The sequence below is a fragment of the Colias philodice genome, chromosome 17 (genome assembly GCF_061535455.1).
Source record: "Colias philodice isolate Cphi_HAF_F1 chromosome 17, ilColPhil1 Martin Lab GWU primary, whole genome shotgun sequence".
In the NCBI taxonomy this organism is placed as follows: domain Eukaryota; kingdom Metazoa; phylum Arthropoda; class Insecta; order Lepidoptera; family Pieridae; genus Colias; species Colias philodice.
This window is the reverse complement of record NC_143102.1, coordinates 11,005,837-11,028,559: the sequence shown is the minus strand read 5'-3', so window position 1 is coordinate 11,028,559 and position 22,723 is coordinate 11,005,837. Positions and strand designations below refer to the sequence as shown.

The window sequence follows — 22,723 nt, the reverse complement described above, 5'->3', positions numbered from 1 at the left end:
TAGCTCAGAATAAAATTTCAAGACTGCGATTTTGGTATCTTTAAATCTTGTCAAAGAAGTTTCACTTCTGACACGTATACTCGGCACACACACTCTTTTTTTATTTATTCAGGCAACATATACCTATCCACAATTTTACATCAACATAATTTCAGTAAAAAAATAAGAATTAGCTAATTAATAACATCTAATTATAGGTATATTTATTACCTACTAGCGGTCCGCCCCGGCTTCGCCCGTGGTACATATTTACGTTTTCTCTACATAAAAACCATCCTCGTTCTTCAAGGAATATAATAAAAAAAGAATTATCGAAATCGGTTCAGCCGTTCTCGAGTTAGGCGCTTACCAACACATTTTGCGATTCATTTTTATATATAAGAAGATTACATACCTAGGTATTCATTATTAAAATACATTGTTCTGCTTAATAAAATAAATGTGAATGTCTCATGCTTTGCATGTAAATCGTTGAACCTATATTTTTCAAATGAATAGCTTATAAAATAAGGGATGAAATTTGGATTGGGGTTAGAATCTATGTAAAGTGGACGCAAGCAAAGCCGCTGGCGAAAAGTTTGGAAAATTTGGAACATAATTATTATGTATTCTAGTTTAGTGGGCGGGATTTTGATTTCTTTAATTAGTCTTTAAAAACACATAATATCTTGTTCACATTAAATTTTATTGGGTTTCACATATTGTATCTAAAAGCTTTATAATTTTGATTTTGTTTTTGTATAATTTTGGCATAAATACAATTTATCACGATTCACGATCTTGCTAAGACATAAGAGGCTGACAAGACCCAATTTTGTTAAAATTGAAGTTATTTGAGCAGTTTTTTGAAAAAAGATAATACTTGCCCATCAAAAAAAAATATGTTAATATTCATCATATTATTTCGAAGACCGTGGACGGAATGGATACATAATTGGACGAAATCGGTTCGATAGAAAATAATTGCAAAGATTGGTCTTAAAATCATCATTAAACGATTCTATGTCTTTATTTTTTTGACGTACGGGTCTGCAATTTAAAACACGAAGTCAACATATTCATACCTGAAACTCTAACGAGTCATATTTCGCATATGACCCACACTTTTCCTTAAATCACATATTTTCTTATTATTATCTTCTAGCAGCTCTCGTTTACTCCCATACAATTGGACAGACGGACAGTGTACGCCAACGCGCCTTGCTAGACGGACCTGTGCTTCCCCTTTGTGCATCGAAAACATCGAAAAACTTGAGTTTAAAAATTTTTAATACTGTGTACATACTTATTTAGTGTTTACTGTTTAGTGGAGTTAGGTATAAAGGAGTGTAAATATTTAGTTAAGTGTGTAAAATAATTATAAATATTATATATAATGGGGAACAAAAATAAAAATAAAAGGATATCAAAAAAGCGCTCGTATCGTAAAAAATACGATAGAATGATGGAAGTTGTAAAGTAAGTACATTAATTCATTTACTATTACGACTATATTACCTAAGGCGCTATACATAAGGTCTAATGTCGTGTGGTAATAAAATACCTATGTGTACTTACAAGAAGATTGTTCAATGCACATCTTACTTAGCATTCGATATTTATTTTGTTTGATCTTGAAACTCGCAAGTCGCAACTTATAAAACAACAATTTTCTTTTTTATTTTAGTAAAAATAAACGTAAGAAGCAAACCGGAGAGCAAAATGAGCAAAATCAACAATCAGGAACGAATCTGCATACGTATACTTACGTAAGTACCTACTTCTTTATTTCAGCCCTTATCATAATTAAAGATACATATAAACACAGTAGGTACAACTACACAACTCTAACAATAAATATACAAAAATGTTAACAGTATATAAATCTACTCGCTTAACTAGTATAGTGTTGAGCCACGTTTACAAGTTGTTTTCGAGGGTCATCACAAACCGCCTTGCTCATCGACTCGACGAATTTCAACCTGCAGAACAGGCCGGGTTTCGGTGTGGTTATAGCACCATAGACCAAATCCACACTGTGCGGCAGATTATGCAAAAGACCGAAGAGTACAATCAGCCCCTTTGTCTCGCTTTTGTGGACTATGAGAAGGCTTTTGACTGCATCGAAACGTGGTCTGTTCGCGAATCCTTACAGCGGTGTCAGGTCGATTGGCGATACATACAAGTGTTGAGACTTGAGATCACTATAATTTTGCAACGATGACCGTTCAAATTCAGAATCGGCGTACTGAACATCTACGGCGGCCATCTACGGCGAGGTGTGAGACAAGGTGATGTTATCTCACCGAAATTGTTCACAACCTCGTTGGAGGATATGTTCAAGACGCTGGACTGGATGGAAAACGGACTGGGTATTAACATTAATGGTAAATACATCTCGCACTTGCGTTTTGCTGACGATATCGTGATAATGGCCGAATCACTGCATGCAAGAGATGCTGAACGACCTCGCTAATTCATCCCAGCGCATCGGTCTCCGCATGAACATTGATAAAACTAAGATCATGTATAACGATCACATTACACCGGAACCGATCACTGTTCATGGGGCGACTCTCGAAGTTGTTCAGGAATACAATTACCTGGGACAAACTAATGGGTGATTTTTTCAATAAACTACTTTTATCACATACCCAAATTTCATTAAATCTGTTCTCCAACAAATTGAATCACGAAAATAAACTAAAAACCAACTATCTTTTCTTAACGATGCCCCGTCTATTATTCTGCACTCTTTGGGATGCCTACGTGAGACTTCCGCCTTGTACCGGCAGGCGTGTTGATATCTGATCGCGATCGCTAGGCAAGCAAGTAGTTAAGCTTCGCGCCGCTCACTTGAGAATGGCGCTGGGAGCAAATAGACGGGGCTAGGGGCTGGGCAAAGTCCCGAATTCTCAAGGGCATTTTGGTCTTAACAGCGTCATAATATCTTAGTAGATACTTCATAACAAAATATGTGTGAAGTCCCATGTCCCCCTAGTGGGGTAAAGGGCAGATGCATTATACATCTGTTTCACTGATCGAATTTCTTTAGAGACAAGTAGGTGATCAGCCTTCTATGTCCTGCCAGACCGAGACATTTTTCTTTTCTTCGTCTCCACCGGGAATCGAGCCCAGGACCCCTCGGTTTTACTCTCACGCGTCAACCACTGTACCAAGGAGGCGGTCTCATAATATGACAAAATATACATTATATTATAATTTATAATAAAATATAGGTAGGTAATAACTAACAAGCAACGACACTAACTATTACATATAAAGAAGAACAAAGAACTAAGCATTGATGCAAAAATGAATCACAATTCTTTGCCACCTTACAAGCTTATTCTCACTGATGAAAACGCCCTAATAATAGTTGTCATCCCTCGTGTGTGTGTGGAGGTTACAAGGGGAGGGGGAGTTACAGGGGATGGGCTGCTCGCACCGGAGGCAATTCTTTTTTAATTTTCTGTATGTCGAGTAAGTGCCCTCCGTAGGAGATTAGCTATTAACTGTGCTGTTTGATGTTCGTCTTCAAAAGTGGGATTTTCTGCTGTTTTTGATGTTTTCTTTGTAGGTTTTTCATATGGACCTCAATCAAGCGATGGAGTGTCGAGTGATGCAGCTTTGAAATACAAGATGGAATGTTTGGCTGGAATATCGTTTGGTAGTCACTTTTTATAAATATTATATATGTAGTTACTTAGATATTAAGTTATAAAGCACAGCTATAACTAATTACTAAATAGTTTCTACGTGAGTTACAGTTTGGAAGGATGGATAGATGTTTGAGTATTTCCCGAAAAACAACTATTAATTGGATTTGTTATCTTTATTTCTTCAAAACAAGATAAACATTTTTTAGCCGGGTAGGTAGAACTAGAGTGAAACCGCGAGCTACAGCCTACAAGTAGTCAATTATAACTCTAATGTTTGACGACCCACAGGACCATTTTTCTTCGTTTTAGATTCTACTATGATAGCTGTGATATTGAATTGTAAGTACAACCTTTAGATATTTAAGTTTTATTTTATGACATTGAGAATAGTTTTGCATATCATTACTGGCGTTTCCTTCTTCGATCTTTTAACAAAAATATTATTTTAATAAGAAATGACGTAATGTTTACTGCATTCGCATCAATAAATTGCGAGATTTCTCTTACGAATAGTTCTCAAAGCAATAAAACACATCATTAAGCGTGCGATAAGCCGCTCTTGCGATATGTTTCTCGCCGTTGCAACATGTAAGTAATCCCTTGGTATTTAATTCACTTTTATAAAACGTTTCGTTTAAATTATTGTCACGAAACGCTTATTAAACATTTTTGATAAATGTCAACTACGAAAATATAAAGGGCCTTGCTACCTACCGGACTAAGAAGTAAGATGGCTGTGAAAATATAAGAATATGTAAATTTTTACATCTCTATAAAAATATACCTCGTTAATAAATATTCTCTCACGTCTGACGTCGATCTGTATTCTGCAAATGTTTTATTTACAGTTTGGCTGCTCTGTATAAATTTCCCATCAATGCAATCAATCGACGACGACCCACCGATACAGAAGAAGATTGAAAACATGAAACTGTTTAAAAACCTATCGGACGAGGAGTTACTGGTTGATCCTGCAACTTTTATCAACGAGTTCGGTCCGAAGCCGGCCCTTCGGTTGAAAGCACGGTATTTGGAACCAAAGGAGATGGATGTGAGACACAAAGCGATGGACTTGATGAAACAGGCGATATACGGAACCCAGGCGAGGCTGAGAGACTTGGACCCCGTGCTCGAGAAATATAAGGACAGTCCATCCATGAAGATGGCTTTCTTATACGGAAGAATGAAGCAGCTCATCATAGACATGAGGCGGATCCACACGCTCGCTCTGAAGAAACGTGGCTGGAAGAAAGTCATCGAACATATAGTGCTGTACCAATATATTGCTAAGAAACACATCGATATTATTTATATAGTGGAACATGTTATAGAGATTCACAAAGGAGTAATGGCGCAGCTTGCAGAATTTTTAAAGGAGGAATAGCCCATGGCGAATATTAAGCCTAAAATAAACGTGCAAATATAATAATAATATCCTCGTAGATATTACATTTTTTTTCAATTCAATTTTATTGCAATGCAAAACTCAAACTCAAGCTCAAAAATTTATTTATTCAAATAGACTTCCTCTAAAGCACTTTTGAATCGTCATAAATAAAATAATAAAGATTTGTGTAATTTTGAATATATGGAACCAAAAGAATTTACACAACATATTGCTATAGGGAAACCTTTCGGATATAGGCTAAAGTGGTAACAATATAAGTGAGCAAAAGTCGGTCACAGCAACAAGGTGCAAATAATGTTCCTGGAGCCACGTGAGCTGTTCCCTTGAATAGAAACGGTTAACAAGGCCGCAACGTGCTGATATAGTACATTGTTAGCAGGGCTGCCAATCGGACAAATTGGGAAGTAATACTTTTGCCACCCTTATTGCTGATATTAGCAAAATGTAATATCGATGGTTTTGCGACAAGCCATACAGTACGTTACTCTAATTTGAATTAAATGGTTGATTGTTTTCGAATAGCTTTGTTTTATAACGATTCATTATGTTGCTACATTGTTTGTAAGTTTAAACTTCAAAGAAGCCACATAGACAAAATAGTTAATTATAATATTGTATAAGTTATACACCATGTATTGTTATAAATATAAGAGAAAGTGAAATTGTAATTAAAATATATTCTAATTCAGAATTCCTGTCTTGGTTTATATTTTTATAGGCATCTAGATGACGGAAGCGTAATGCTATTATTTTTTTTCAAATCTAAAAATAAAAATACCTCTATTTGTATCTGCCTGTCAATAAACTTGTTTGCATTTCAATCTTGATTTCAATTGATATTTTGTCTGCTATTTTTGACGTTATTTCTCACAGCCACAGAGTATGTGACCTGTGAGAGCTAGACTATTGAGAAGCAAAATTACCAACATTTGGAGGACACTGAAGAATTATTGATCCCGACGCACATAGAAAGGTCAAGCGTGATCTTGATTTGAAATTGAAATGTCAACTTATTTGTGTTGAGTACGAAAACAGGTTGACGCATCATCGCATTATGAGCAGGATTGAAGTCCTTATGTGGAGGGGATAAGGGCTAGATTCTAGATGAGTACATTTTGTTTTCGTAGTTTCAAGGACACGGTGGAATTTAAAAGATAGTTATGTAAAGTGTGATGTGCACGGGTTGTAATAAATAGCCGTGCTCAGGGGCAAATGATCTTTGAAATCTGTTTTTCAAATAAATTTTATGTTTGTAAATATATTAAGTAGGTAACTAAATAGTATCTACCGCGGATTTTCTTCTTCTTTCTTTTTTGCGGTTATCAAAACTAGCCGCTATGAGACCATATTTCAGGCTTAAAAAAAATAATTAGTAATCTGTGCCTTTACAAAACATACCTGAATTAAAAAGCAAAATCTGTAAATATAGGTTTTGAATGAAATTGCATTTCAGAAAATACCTAATCGAAATCGTCATTGAAATATATTTATTTTTGAAAAGCATCTTCTATTTGTTGCATTCTTTTACTTTAAATAGTTTTTGATAAGCTTCTTCTGCTTTATTTATCAGGTAGGTAGTGACGAATGATTAATGCAATCGAGTAGATCAAAGTCAGGATAATATTTTTTTACCACTTGCTTGCAAAGAAAAAACGAGCAAAGAAAGTTGCTGGAACACTTCTGGAACATAATCAATTAATATTATTTAAAGTTACATAAGTGTTTATTTTACTGTGTTTTTTTCTGCCTTAAGATTTTTTACGCTAAAGCCTAAAACCAATCCAACGGAATCTTCCATGATCCATCTGCAATTTCGACTCACGGTATACAGAATACAGATACACGCAAAATCGTTCAAGCAGAGTGCACATACCATAAACACGCACGCCAGCGGACAGTCCCAGCTCCCATCTCCATAGCAACAACATGGCGATCATTGTTGGTGTAATTACGCCCCACTCAACGATCCTGCAATTGCCTTAATGTTGGTAATCGGTTCGTATACAAATAGCCCGTCAACTGTTATGACAGAGGTTTGACTGGACGATGTTAACGAGGGTTTAAGCACTAATTGAAATGTATACAGTAATTTGATTTGAAAATTGGTCACGGTTGATATTGAAATGTAAAGGATAGTTATGTTTGTTTTGACCCAATTGAGGATATTTAATCAAAGTTTAAAAGGGTCCGTTGTCAATGCGTTTGTTTTCATATTGAATAATGGCGTCATGCATCAATAACGTGGGGATAGAGTAGGTAATTAAAGTTAATATTTTAAAGGTATTTGACTATCTACTGTATCTATTTCTAGTTATACCGCTGTCATAAATAATCATTTCTTTAATTAATTACGCATTAAGCATTAAATCTTTTATCAGTTGAAATGTATTCGTATATTCTAATGGTTATAGCTTAACGAAATCTCAATTTAAAATGAACTTAAAATCGATAAAAGGTTAACAGTAGCAACATATATTACACTTTGAAAGATTAATCGATTAGAAGAAATCATAAGGTGTTAATAAATATCAGATAGAAGCGGCAATATCTCGTAAACGTTTATCAATAATTTATGGGGTGCATAAAATCCGGCGTACAGGAAACACGAGTAGTGTAGCCGCGCGATAAAGCGCAAGGGACGCCGCAAAGGGACGCGAGCCGGCGGCGGCCGGAAACAGCCGATGATTCACGAGCGCACAGTAATGACTGAGCGTGTCCCGGTTATTTATTAGGCAATTGTTGTCTCCCTACAATATCGGGATAGGTAATAAAGTGGCGATTGATAATATTTATATCTTTGTTTTTGCTGCGCGCTCGGATACATTCATTTATTGTAATGTATTCGGCGAAGTTGCGCAATAGGGTGGATTCATTTCGGTGATTTATTGCGATAAATATTAATTATTCCTGTTCGTAGGTACCTTTCGCTGTAATTTTTCAGATTAACACGAAACGGCGGTGTTGCTAATGAAATCAACGTTTCATTATGCTTCTCTTCCGTGTATTTATTAGATTTATTCGATTAAATAACAATCTTTCTCGAATTTTCTCGTAACAAACCGTGTTTCAAGGTTTCAAAACAGTAACGAGCATTAATATGCTCGTTACTGTTTTGAAACCTAGTACCAAGGTACCTAATGGTACCTGCACATTATGTTTCTTCTGCACTCTTTATAAAAGCGTTACTTTGATGTGAATGAGGCAAATTACTTAGAACCTACCAATACTTATTAATATTTGCTTCTGCAGATCATCATATTATTTTAAAAGTACAGTTGACACATGAATATACCAGCTGAAACCTATATAACCTACGTATTCTGCCAACAAGTATCAGTCGGCAATCTACATAATCAATAACAATTTGCCAGGGGAATAGAAAATTTTTAAAAGACACTAGAATACAAAAGGACAAACGTGTAGAATGGTTCTGTAGTGCAGTGTGGAGTGTGGAGTGCAGTGACAATCGAAGCAGACCAATTTATCAGTTTTGTTACCGACGCGGACGGGCGATGGGCGCGGCTGTGAAATGTTTCCGGGAATTACATTTGCATTTTAACTGTTGTACGTTCATTGAACACTGAATGGTTGAGATGGTTTGTACTTGTAGTCGTTTGCCCCGGCTTCACTCGGGTAGAACTAAATCCCAAAAGTAGTGTATATGGTCGATGGAAATATTTGTGATAATTGATTACAGATAAACAAAAATTGATGTACAAATCTATTTTGCCTAAGTAGGTACGTAAGTAGTAACATACGTACACTACGGCCAACGTAACTTGGCGGGCCTGAACTTCGCGCAGAAGGCTGCGCACGAACGTTTTTTAGGAACGAAATGGTGGCATGAGGCGGCGTGCGCGGGGCGGAGATCTAGGCTAGGGATTGACTCTATGTAAACACAATCATCCCTTTATTCGAACGAATATCGCAATCGATTTTTATCGATTTGAAATTTATTGATTTTTGTTTATATGAGATACTGAACGAAATAGCTTTACAAACTTATTGAATTTTGTCGTTAGTAAAAGAGATTTCGAGTTTAATAGCAAAAAAAAACTAATAACATTTTATTTTCATGGTTGTAAGACATGATTTAGTTAAATATCATTTATTTATAAACGACCACTACAATAAGGACTGATTGAGAATATTTGAAACCTATTATAAAATTAAATATAAATATATTTCACAATTCAATTTCAATCGATTTGAAAAAAAAATCGATTAATCAATATCCTCAGACACGCATAGTGGACATCCCTTTTTGTTTACGTCGTATAACTTCGTGCATATTCGGCAATTCTCGGTACGCAATTATGTATCTCAGTCACACGTTAACATTGGTGTCGTGTTCGTGTCGCTATCTCTGTCTTGAGTACAGGCGGTTACAAAAGTTTTCGTTGAGTTGATCGTTATTATTTGTTATTATTATATTGTTGAGTGTTAAGTTTAAATTTGTTCGTGTTTAAGTTTGTTTTAGTGATAATTTGGAATATTCTACTTGGAATTTTGTATTATTCGGGAACAAAGATGCCACCAAAGCATAATATGGTTTTAAATCGCCAGACGAGAAAAATAATATTCGATTTAACGCAGTAGGATTTTAAAAAAGAAAAAGAAGAAGGCGTAAAAAATGTTGACAAAGTTTTTTTAAGAGTTGCTGAGTGAATCCTGAATTCATTAGGTTATTTTTATTGCTTTATGTCTCATAGCGTTTTGATATTTATTTTATTTGTACTTGGTCTCTGTATAAGGAAGTTTTTATTCGAATTTCAGTTTAAAAGAAATAAATGCCTATAACACTTTTTTTTACGAGTGTACATGCGCAAAAGTTCGTAGAGGCTATGTTCAGGCCCGCCAAGTTACGTTGGTCGTATTGTATTTGTAAGTAGCACATAAGCCACATAATCTTATATATAAAAATGAATCGCAAAATGTGTTGGTAAGCGCATAACTCGAGAACGGCTAAACCGATTTCGATAATTCTTTTTTTATTATATTCCTTGAAGTACGAGGATGGTTTTTATGTAGAGAAAACGTAAATATGTACCACGGGCGAAGCCGGGGCGGACCGCTAGTCTTATATATAAAAATGAATCGCAAAATGTGTTGGTAAGCGCATAACTCGAGAACGGCTGAACCGATTTCGATAATTCTTTTTTTATTATATTCCTTGAAGTACGAGGATGGTTTTTATGTAGAGAAAACGTAAATATGTACCACGGGCGAAGCCGGGGCGGACCGCTAGTACTAAATAGTTACTACGTAACAGAGTATATGAATGAACTATATGAAAGAAATGCAATGCTTTTGTCAAGAGATTAAAACAGGGTATTCCAGGGGCTATTCTCTGACTCCTATACAATGGAGTACTTATATTATCTCGTCTGTGAAATTGTTTACAAATAGCAAAAAGTAACACAAAATAAGGTTAATAATATCTTAATATTCTTCATGTTCCACAAAATTACACAGTTCACAACAAAATCATCAAAGTAAATTACGAACTCAATACCATTAAGATTTAAGGAGGTTCACATTGATCTTCTTTCGTATGTGTGTCTCCATCAGGCTAATTATGCGGCGACACGCGGCGCTGCCTGTTATTTAGCTCATTTTCTTCTGTACACATGGTCTATTTATCTTCACTCATAAAATATGTGTCCTCAAATAATTGAGATGAAAAAGCTTTCATTACACAAACTCGTGGCCTTATTTCGTGAAGCAATAAAAATGGCCAAATTGAAGATGTTTTTATAAACTTACTTTTGGGAGCGACAAATAAAAATAGAACAAAGAAGGATAGCCTTTGTTTAAGTATTGTCGATTGAAGATTTTTCATTGTGATTTTATACGAAAATGGTTTTCTTGATATTTGGCGAGGTTATAATATAGGTCATTCTTTAGAATTTCGTGGAAATATCTGAGAATATTACAAGTAAGATAATGAATAACTACTTATTCTACCTACAATTTCTTACCTGGGTTTTACAATAAGTGTTGATATTAGTTTATTCATATTTTAAATAGACTAGGGAGAGAGATTAGAGCTTAAATAACATAATTTAGCGTTCTCCTAAGTGTAAAATAAGTTGTATTTTAATAAAATTTTCCCTAAATAGGGTATTAAGTATTTCATCAGTTTTCCTTGTCATCGATTCCGTGACAATATTATAAAGAAATGTATTCATCGGTGGATACGGTAAATGGTATCTACACCGAATATTTCAATTCTCAGTATTTGAGGAGCGGTATGGCGAGGGGGGGGGGTAGCAGTGGGGAGGGGGGAGGTGCGGAAATTACCTCGTGCCGGCGACAATATTGATATTGGAAACCTCCAAATGTGCTTTTAAATATTTTTCCTGTGTATTTTAACATTACTTTTTCATTTCGAAGTGCTTTTGGAATCATTGGGGGAAGTATTTGCTTAGCAGTGTTATGGCTTTTTAATAATAAATAATATACACACGAGTATGTAATGTATTAGTTGTCGTGTTTGTTGAATATCAGACTAATGTTATTTTAGACATATGTAAGTAATATGGTAATGCGATGCGTATACAATCCTATAAAAGTAAACATTCAGTCTATGTTTATGACAATAATACCTAACAATATATACTTTACTTTATTCTTACATTCTATTGATAAAGGAATTGATTAACATCAGCCCATTGAGAGATTAATTGTAATAAATTACGTACAAAAAGTAAATGAAAAACAAACACAAGCCCTTTATTACACTTGCAAACTTGTTGGCAAGTTAAACGGGTTCCATTGTTTCTCCTTTTGTGAATCCTTTCCAAGTTCACGGAAGTTTCGTAATTAAGTTCCTTTCAACTTAACTCTGTTTTATTTTATACTTAAAAATGATGCTCTTGGATCTTCGAAGATTTCCTCTTCAGAAATGTAAATTTGTTTTTTTTTTGTGCGATACAACATAACTTTTATGAGTATTAAATAAATAAATATTCCAGGACAATTTTCACACACGGCACGATCTGATCCCATATGATTTCATGCTTTTAAGCCATTGAGATAATATTACTACGTATAGAGGAGACACCACGAACAAAATCTGTGCGCCATTTTTTTGCTCTAAATAAGTTTTAAAAATTATTATCTAGTTAGGTACTTACCGATGAAAGTTATTCCTTTGCACTTTTCCGTATTATTTGTGCAATATCGTAACACACACGAAGGCATATTTGATGCGTTTCACTTTAAAACAAATAAAAAATGAGCGTGCAGTTAAATATGGCGTATGTTGAGCGGAACATAAGTGATGAAGGCGGTGTCGTCTCCATATGTATATCTCGCGTAACATAACTTTCGCTTATGTTATGGAAACCAGATGGCTGATATACATACATATATAAATTGTTGTATAAATAAATAAATACTTATATAGATAATCAACACCCAGATACAGAGCATACATCTATGTTCATCACACAAATATTTGCCCCGGGTGGGAATCGAACCCGTCGTGGCTTGGATGGCAGGGCCACTACCAACCAAGCCAACCGGTCAGTCAAGTATTATAAATTGAGTTTTAGTTTATACAACAACGTTTAGTAAAACCTACTCATTATCCAAAGCTATTTTAAAAAAGTAACTAACTAAGTTAAAATAGAATATTATAATTGTCTCGATGGTTATATCGGATTGAATATAAAGATAAACATATATCGGATTATACAAAGTCGCTCGAGTAAAGTAAGCATAGTCAACTGTTGCTATTCAGTATTCACTATAGCTTATAATAATATAACTTTATTTATCCAATTTTGTAATATCTATTTCTGTGCTTTTTCTTCATCTAAATTAAATTCAAATACTGAAATGAAAAAAATAAAAATATCAAACATTTACTAACACAGATAATTTAAATAGATAAGAAATAAAAAAGCTTTAATCAGTTTTGTAATATTATGCTTTAATTTTAACCAGTCATAATTTATTAAAGTAATTGAAAATTGATTACAACTGAAAAGTATACTTACACATTTTATATTGCCACTAGAAATAGTTTATGATCAGTCTTTATCTGGCAAAAATATAAAAAATAAATCACTTAGGTGCTTGACCGTTATTAAATCAACCAGAGAAATCATGAACATCTGCCCCACACGGGGATACATCTTCCACGAAGAACAACGTCTTCACAAATCAATAAAGAATACTGAATACCACTAAAACTAGATTTACATTAACAGGCAGTTACTGAAACTTACAGCTAAATTGCTTAGTCTGTACAGCCAAACATCAGCAATGCTATCCAGATTTTGTTTCATTGCCTTCATACTGCTCTTCCACCCTCAATAGTACATCCAGTACTTGTCTCTTGATCTGGTTCTGTAATCTTTTGGGCAGTCGCTTGGTGCTCTGGCAGACGCTGGCGAAGAACAAGTCGAGGGAATCCTGGTCGTTCCCGGGGTCCCACGGCTCCGACTCCTGTTCTTGGTCTGATTGGATCTCCGCTTCGTCTATTTTTATGTCGTCTTTTACTACCCGCCGGTTTCTGAAGAGGAATATTAAATTAATATACACAGTAAAATTGTTTTAATGGTTAGAATGAAAATGGTCCATTCCCACGTCTTCGTTCAGCTATAAATGCGATAAAAATATTCAATGTATTTAAGGCAGTAATGGCGGTAATTAACAAGCAACAACAAATATGAAAAAAAAACAAATAGTTATATGTAAGTATCATTTATGCTGAACTATAGCTGTGCCCTTCAGATTTCACTGCGATCAAAAACATGGGTACAAGCTAGTAAATATGTATTTCTGTAACTTTTAACGAATATGCTATTTATTACGGTACCAAAGATACAAAAGAACAACATTATGAGTCACAAACTTTTCTGCCCTCGACCGAAATTTCGCTTAAATATAAATTAAATCATATTGGTTTATTATGAACCAAAACGTAGGTAACAATTACCTCATAGTCATATAGGGCAGGACGAAAGCCATTCTGTTCTGGAGGCGCCACTTCTTGCAGGGCGCTCCGGCCTTCGTGGTGGCGCCCTTCGTCGTCTTCTTGAGGGACTGCCGCAGGGAGTCGCGGAGGATCTTCCATTCCCGTTTGAGTACCTCACCTGGAAGTTAATAGTACTTATTCTGAAGAAGTAATAGTCTGCGACTAGGTATAATCTCAAACATATCGATGTCAATGTAATCAATAAAATCATAATAATGCTGTACTCCGCGGTTTAACCCGCAGTACTCCACTCCTGTTGGTCTTAGTAAGATGACATATAGGCCTTCCTCGATGAATGGGCTATCTAACACCGAAAGAATTTTTCAAATCGGACCAGTAGTTCCCGAGATTAGCGCGTTCAAACAAACAAACAAACTCTTCAGCTTTATAATTTTACTACTATAGATTTTACATATTATATTTTAAAATAATATATATTATGCCAGAGAAGTGTTGGTTGTATTTGGTATCTTATCGTTTCTAAACCAATTATTTTTTTAATACTGAATAAAAAAAATGTTCAAAAAATCACGTATCTGCAATGCTCATTGAATCACTCGAAAAAAGGCAACCCAGGCGATGCCGTTGATAGATGGAGTTTTGACGACACAAAGCTATAAGCGTCAATAAAAATATCTATCATAATAATTCATAGTATGGAATATCAAGCTACTAAATGTTAGCTTCTTAAGTCCTAAACATCTAGAATCTATATTTGAATATTACAAAATTACACCTTAAAACAACACTTTATTTAAATAAATTGCAATAAAATGACCTGCGGTTGGTTCCCGCTATAGAAATCTAAATAACAGTCGTAAGCACGCGTGACCTTGTCGCCGCTGTGACTCTCACGCCACCTGCGTTCGTCGCTGTCGGCTGTGGGCTGTTCAGTTGCTCTCGAAGTCTCGAGACGTGCTTGCGTCGACATGGTGTATTGCAGCATTTTCAATTGCTCAAGTTCTTCCACAACTTCTAATTATAATGATAATGGAATAACATTTCATCGGTAAGTATTTTCTTATTTACTTTTTAATAATGCCGTTTTTCTTAAAATTATAGAATCTTTACAAGTGATACCCATGAGCCATGAGTCATGACACAGTCGACCGTTGTTATTATCACTTAACTATACATTGCCTCTTATTTTGGTCAACATCTGGTGAAGTACGGATTACAAAAAGCAATGTACTGCATAGTAAACGATAACTTCGCACTCGGTTTCTTTGATACAATATGGTGGTGTGGTCGAGCCGCAGCTCAGAAATGCGGTCACGAGCTAGTTTTGTGATTTGTAAAATAACTTTGTTAAATTACAACTAGGTATTGCTATAATATATATATATGTACTTGCCGGGCTGCTTGTCATGCGTCTGACCGTACCATTCCAGAATCACATTTCATATAAAATAATACAGCACATAAATTAAAAATACAATAATATTAGTCCAGTCATTTCGTCCGAAAAAAAGGCAAATAAAATAAATTGAATTTGCGCATCAAATTTTTGATACGGAAAAAATGGTCAAGACTTATTTGTAGAGCATAAAAAAAGGAACAATAAAGGTCTTATAAGTGATTTCCGTATTTCATCGGATAGCCGAGTTATTTTCGATAAACAAATTTTACCCCTTATTTTAAGATGGCGGCGAAAGCTCATATGAAATCTTGGTCGAAAAACTCAAGTTAAAAGGTATCCCCTACAATATATCAAAAAATTAGATGCGCAAATTCACTTTGTTTTTTGAATGTATATAATGACTGGACTAGGTATATTACCAGGAACTTTTTTAGGTGAACAAAACTGTTACCTATTATATTATTAAGTATTATGTTCTTTGTAGATTTCCACAATGTCCTGACTTGAAGGAAAAATGGATAGAAGCGACAGGAAAAAGACATTGGTTCCCTACAGAATATAGCAGGATATGTTCAAAACATTTCAAAGAAAGTGATTTCAATTGCACAACAAAAAGACGTACATTAATGAAAAAAGCTGTACCTACACTCGAAATATGGAAATTGTGCAACGACGTAAGTCATAATCATAAGTCATAACTCATAACTCTATTTCATTACACATATTTTTTAAATTATTACTTACTAGGGTTCCGCCCGCGGCTTCGCCCGCGCAGTCCCCGCGAAGAAAAACCCGCATAGTTCCCGTTCCCTTGGGTTTCCGGGATTGCGTCATTTTCCCGGGATAAAAGTAGCCTATGTCCCTTCTCGGGTATCAAAATATCTCCATACCAAATTTCATGAAAATTGGTTCAGTAGTTTAGGCGTGATTTGAGTAACAGACAGACAGACAGAGTTACTTTTACATTTATAATATTAGTATGGATTATTAGTAGGTACCTACATTAAAATAAACATTATATTATGTATTATAATATAGGTACTAAGTAGGTATAATGTTAAAAAATAATAATCTGCGGTAGGTAATCCAGCATAATACTGTAATATGAATAAAAATAAGAAGTAAATAATGTTCAAGCATTATAACATTATAAGTATATAATTACAGCCTTACATGTAATTTTAACTTCTACTATTCAATAGAATTAAAATAAAGCCAAGCCAAAATCAACAAAAAGCACACTCTAAATTTGACATAAATATTCACATTTTATGAATCTATATAATATACCTTAATCTATCTTATTATCAACAGCTGAACTTGCCTATCTCATAAATTAAACATTTTTGTCTATATCTTAGTTCATTCGCACTGAATCTATATAATTATGTACATAATTTGCATTGAGTATAAACTAAAAACACAAAATTATTCAGTAAACTGTAAAATGAGATAACAAAGCTCATGTTCGTAATTCTATTTAATAAACAACCTGAACATCCACGTCCCGTATGTCTCAGATATTCCACAGAAAATAAACCTTTATCCTTATAGGATAGAACACATTTCAGCTTGATCAATGTCAAACGTTGAATATAATTTCAAGAGCAGCTAGGCGAAATTGAAACTTAAGGCTACAAGATAAGGCTCACTGTTAGCGCTGAGTCGCTCCGATATCTCCAGCCAGCAGCGGTCCCGCACATCGATATCGCGATGGTTTTCGTGTCTCGTGTCGTACAGAACCGGGTACTTCTTCACTTCGTCAATTAGTTTTTCCCTATACACTCTAGTGTTCATTTTATCGTTATTCATATTCGTAAAAATAGTTTAGGACGTTTTCGATAACGCGCGTGCCCCCAAGCGAGGCGCTAGCTATACTGAGCGAGTGAAACGACACTCGACAGACATAGCGCGACGTTGCCGCTCCGCGGCGTATCGCTCATCGCGAGCGGTGTGCGCCGTGGCTTAACCTTTGAGCTAATATTATTATTATTACTACGTAGAAAGATGACGCCGGCCGCGCCGCGCCGCCCCGCGCCGCATCACTAATGATTCGTTGAACAGCTGTAGCCGGCCGGCTGCAGTCGCTCTTTATAGCGCGAAGTGCACGTTGTCTTGTTTGTTTTAAAGCAAAAAAGTGATAAACATCAAATATGCCCTCGTGTGTGTTACGATATTGCACTAAAAATACAAGTAATACGACAAAGTGCAAAGGAGTAACTTTTCATCGGTAAGTAACTAGATAATCATTTTTAAAATTTAGTTCGAGCAAGATTTTTCGCGGGCGCCATTTTGCGTTATTTGCCATAGGCTAAAAATTTAAGAAATGACATTGAGTATGAAAGAAGTGTCGATAGTATCTAATATTTATAGCTGACGTATATTTTTATAAATAATAATTTTATTTAGAAAATAATAGATTGTGGTTATTAATTGAAAAAAGGTTAAATCATGAAATATGAAAGTCAATTACCTTATTACTTATTAGTTACGTAACACTTTTTTTGACGTGACAACGTCTTATAATTCGATAAAGCCGGCTGCACGCACGAAAAATTGGTTGTCTGTAAAGCGGTTTACTGACGATAGTTGAACGTGACAACGTCCGATTGTGCTTCTTTGTCGCTCGTTCCGCGCTCTCGCTTGCACTTCAAGCCTATGGAACGCCTCAGAGCGAGGTAACGCCAATGAAGCACAATCGGCGTTCGACATCCGTCTGAGCGATGCGTCTGCGTGGACAGCTGCTATACTATAGTACATTTACATGTTTTGATCGAGTATCAAGTGCAGTGAAAAGTGAATGTGGTGTCAATTGTTTATAGCAACGATAATTACAGCGATAAAGGTAATGGTTCTTTCAATATTAATTATATATTCAGTGATATATTGTCGAATATTCGTGCTTTCATCATTAAAATGAATAGCATCGGTCCGCTAGTGCAGCGATTGTAGGTTAAGCTATAATTGACGAAATTAAAATAATAAGTTAACAGAACTATTTCACGGTGAGTAAAAAATCGATGGCTTTACTATTCAATCGAAATAATACGCTTATGATTAAAAAAAAATTAAAACATAAATACATATTAAATGTTCCACATATCACAACGAGTCAACGACGTGTCTGAAATGACAGGTTGGACCAGCCATCCGTCAAAGGGAACATTTTCTCCTATATCAAACACACTGAGGCGGGCTTTTTAAAAACTAGATTTACGAAAATCTGGGGGCACGGCAGTGCCCCCGCCAAGTCGAGCAAAAAAAAAGCGGCACGGCCGTACCATCCTTTTCTCGAAGCAATTCGAGCCTTTTTCGACCCCCTATAATTCGGTTGTGGATAAAGCAAGAAACCTGAATCTTCAGTAACTAATCCGGCATTGTATAAACACGGAATATTTAAAATTTCAGTCAATTTGAACCAGTAGTTTAAGAATGACAACTTGTTAAAGTTTCTAAATTTTGTCACTCACTGACTCACCGATCATCAAAAGTCCAAGGCACTTCTAGCAGACTTAGAAGCTTCATATTTGGAATACATATAGAGTTTAGTGTCTAAATTATGGGAAAACTTAAATATTTTGTAATTTCGGTCCAGTTTTCCAAATACACCAACTGCATCAATAACTTTGTAATCCCATATAAATATATGGGATTACAAAGTTATTTATGCAGTTGGTGGTTGGTGGTGGTTATAAATTTAATAGGTGTAGATAGGTACCTACCATATGAGGCAAGGGAGGGGGTATAGGGTGGGTAAGGGTGTGTTTAGCCCATGAAACTGAACAACATTATTACTTGTAAAATGGTCGACGTAATGAAAAACACATGATTGGACATGTCTTGAAGTACGAAAATCTAATAAAACAATATATTATAATTTAAATCTGTTATATATAAATTGTTGGCGCGACTAGCCTCCTTACAGACAGACTGGCCTCTATTTTACTTTATGACTGAGTAGATGGTATCAAAAAGAAAGGCTCTACAAAAAGAAGTGAGATCCCATCAAAAACATCCTGTAAAAAACCCAAGTCTCACAGCTCAGTCTTTCTACCGTCAAAAGTTGTGAGATCCATGTAATACCAAGTCGGTTAATCTATTTAGTGTCTACTTGAAGGACCTTCTGTCATAAGTTATTACATAAGTTATTATCATGCCAATATTAAAAATATTTAACGTTTTAAACAAATAGATCGACTTGGACATCGCATGAAAACAAAATGAATATTACAATATTATATTAGATTGTCTCTCGCGCCTCACGCGATTGAAACTCTCGTTCCTGTTGGTCGCTGGCCCGTCGTGCTGTGTAGTGTGATACATACTAATAATCAAATCAAGCGATGTCCAAGTCGATCTATTTGTTTAAAACGTTAAATATTTTTAATATTGGCATGATAATAACTTATGTAATAACTTAAGACAGAAGGTCCTTCAAGTAGACACTAAATAGATTAACCGACTTGGTATTACATGGATCTCACAACTTTTGACGGTAGAAAGACTGAGCTGTGAGACTTGGGTTTTTTACAGGATGTTTTTGATGGGATTTTAATGTTCCCAAATTGCACGCCTCATAAGCGAAGCGTTGAGGTGGGTACTACTGTCACTTCGCGCAAAACATCTGATTTTTCAAACTTAAAATGTCTTTATGTATCATACATTGCACTTGTAAGATAATACATACACACACATATTAAGAAAAAACACTATTTTTAACGTTCATGATATTTTTGATGTCATTTTTGTTATTTAAACTAGTTAAAAAACAGTTTAAAAAAGTTCTGTCTTGGACGTCCGTGTGTCTGTATGTGCGGATCCTTTTTCTTGTTAACACGATAGCGACCGAAATACTTTACTAATCGAGTCTTTTTTTTTCTCTTACGCTTGAGTATGCTCAGGAATAGAACCCTTTCATTTTTCAGGGTCTGATTCGTTGTGGTTTAATTGTTATTAAATAAACAAAAATAATAATTAATAAATATTTATTAAAAAAAAATTATGAGGCGTGCACTTTTGGATTTTCCAAATTATTTTAAATTTTAAATGTAAGATTTTTAAACAATAATTTAATCATTGTTTATTCTTATAATGAATGATTTAAAATTATTACTTTTTTATAACAAATTACAATTAAAGGAGAATGGGCATTTTACTATGTAAGTTGGGCCTGAACACTTGAGTTGGACTAACACACATGAGATACCTATTGTTTTTATAATAGATCATAACGGAAAAAATATATATAAAAAAAAATCAATCAATCAATTTACTTTCACTTACAAAGACGTACTAATCTTAAGCCTTCTAATAACCGAAATAGGTACACTAATACATATTATGTTTTGTAACAGGTACCTATACCGTGTTTATTATAATTCAACGTAGTTAGACGTTCTTTGTGGTTAAACTCAAGTCACTCCAGTGACATTTAGGTTTATATAAATTATGTCACTAGAATTAAAAACACCGTTTGTGCGCAAAATAATAGCCAAATAAATAAAAGTTTTTGCCTTGACTGTATAAGAACCCGGTTGATTTATTTTTGACGTGACAACGTCTTATAATAAATTCGATAGAGCCGGCTGACAAAACATGACTCATGCGGCGTTCCCTCGCTCTGAGGCGTTCCATGGCTTGAAGTGCGAGCGAGAGCGCAGAACGAGCGACAAAGAAGCACAATCGGACGTTGTCACGTTCAACTATCGTCAGTAAAACGACTTTACAGTACAGTAAAACCAATTTTTTTATTTTATTTTTTTCGTTAGGTATGTGTGTGTCTATATGTGTGTATCTATCACAAAAACAATATTTCGTGTGAATTGGTCTTAACCCAAGTTTCAGGCCCAATTTGACGCGTCCTCCTTTGCAAAAATAATGAAGTAACTAATTGAAAAAATTTAATTATATTATGAAAATAATAAAATCAAAATTTAAATTTAAACAATAAATTTTATTCAAGTATTTTGTTGTAACTATTTTTATTTTTTAAATTAAAAATGATTTTCTGATTGAAGAATTTTATGAAAAAAAATTTAAATTGTTTCGAACGACGATTTATTTTGCAGAACCGCTTACAATCCCACCATAAAAAAAGCCTGACGAAACAGAGGATGTCATGAATAAGCCACTACCTTCGATGAGTGAACCCACGGAGGTTCAAGATGCTGTAGCATCTACTTTAGCAACGCCATTCGCGCAGCCTGCTTCAAAATCGAAAGCCCAAAAACAACGTGAGTACAGGCAGCGTATCAAAGCATCTAGAACTCCTGCTCAGGCGGCTGCTGCGAGAAAATTGAAAAACGAAAGACAACGCAAAAACAGATTACGCCAAGCTACTAAAGTTAGTAGCTGTAGCCAAGTGGCTATTGCCAGTAATTCTCTTGAAACGACAGAACGAACAACTGCTGCTCGTAAAACAAGGGCACAAATACAACGTGAGTACAGACAGCGGATTGCTGCATCCAAAACTCCTGAACAGGCAGCAGCTGCAAGAGAAGCACGTAATGAAAGAGATCGAACCAACAGATTACGCCAAGCTGCTAACTTGGTTATTGCCAGTGGTTCTCTAGAAGCGACAACTACATCCTCATCTCTTTCAGGGCAAAGGTGGGATTTCCAATTACCTCCTTCTCTATATACATACAAATCTATTAAACAGATGAAATTAAAATTTTCTTTTGAAAAATGCTATCATTCCATCAGTATTTTCTTAAAACGTTGTCACGTTCAACTATCGTCAGTAAACCGACTTTACAGACAAGTAGTTAGGTTAGTTAAGTAATTGATAGACAGTATAAGCTACTGACTTTATAGGTAGATAATATAATTATTAGTCATGTATCAATTCAAAGATAATTGGTAATATATTTTTATTCAAGATTTCCACGTCCGGACCGTGAAGAAAGGGGAAAATGGGTGAAATTTGTACAAATCAACCGCAGTGAAAATAACTGGTTACCATCCCATTATTCTCACATATGTTCATTGCATTTTCGCGAAGAGGATAAATATATCACAAAAGAGGGAAGGCGTTATCTAAAGAAGTCTGCTATTCCTTGTATTGATGTGAGTAATAGTAATGTAATTCTACGGATTTACAAAACAAATAAACTATTATTTAAGCCATCACTAACATTATATTAATTACTTACTTATATTTATTTGAAAAAAAAAAATATTTATTTTAAAATAAATAACAATTAAAATAAGTATTCACAGTGTTGCTTCTTTATAGACCGGACTCTCAGTGGAGTTTCGTTTGCAAAAATAGCGGACCTAAATCTGACTTCTGATATATATTGTATAGATCCCAGACATCCTAT

At 34.9% G+C, this 22,723-nt stretch overlaps 3 protein-coding genes across 4 annotated transcripts; 2 read left to right on the top strand and 1 right to left on the bottom strand.

Annotated features, from left to right (window-relative positions):
- Positions 1-1,201: 1,201 nt before the first annotated feature.
- Positions 1,202-5,687, top strand: LOC149481354 (uncharacterized). 2 transcript variants are annotated; one of them, XM_089705665.1, is made up of 3 exons: positions 1,202-1,458; positions 1,667-1,748; positions 4,490-5,687. In XM_089705665.1, the coding sequence occupies exon 3, from the start codon at positions 4,519-4,521 to the stop codon at positions 5,023-5,025; it is 507 nt and encodes a 168-aa protein (XP_089561791.1). In that variant the 5' UTR covers positions 1,202-1,458; positions 1,667-1,748; positions 4,490-4,518; the 3' UTR covers positions 5,026-5,687. The 2 variants fall into 2 exon arrangements, with proteins under 2 accessions (XP_089561791.1, XP_089561790.1); XM_089705664.1 differs by lacking the exons at positions 1,202-1,458; positions 1,667-1,748 and adding an exon at positions 4,141-4,229.
- A 7,289-nt stretch (positions 5,688-12,976) lies between these two features.
- LOC149481353 (uncharacterized) lies at positions 12,977-17,392 on the bottom strand. The gene is made up of 3 exons (XM_089705659.1): positions 17,051-17,392; positions 14,000-14,156; positions 12,977-13,573 (listed from the first exon to the last, which is right to left on the bottom strand). The coding sequence occupies exons 1-3, from the start codon at positions 17,208-17,210 to the stop codon at positions 13,327-13,329; spliced, it is 564 nt and encodes a 187-aa protein (XP_089561785.1). The 5' UTR covers positions 17,211-17,392; the 3' UTR covers positions 12,977-13,326.
- LOC149481352 (THAP domain-containing protein 2-like) lies at positions 14,821-22,421 on the top strand. Its single transcript, XM_089705677.1, has 3 exons — positions 14,821-15,047; positions 15,883-16,072; positions 22,280-22,421. Exons 1-3 carry the CDS (start codon positions 14,968-14,970, stop codon positions 22,298-22,300), a joined length of 291 nt encoding a protein of 96 aa, XP_089561803.1. The 5' UTR covers positions 14,821-14,967; the 3' UTR covers positions 22,301-22,421.
- Positions 22,422-22,723: the final 302 nt, after the last annotated feature.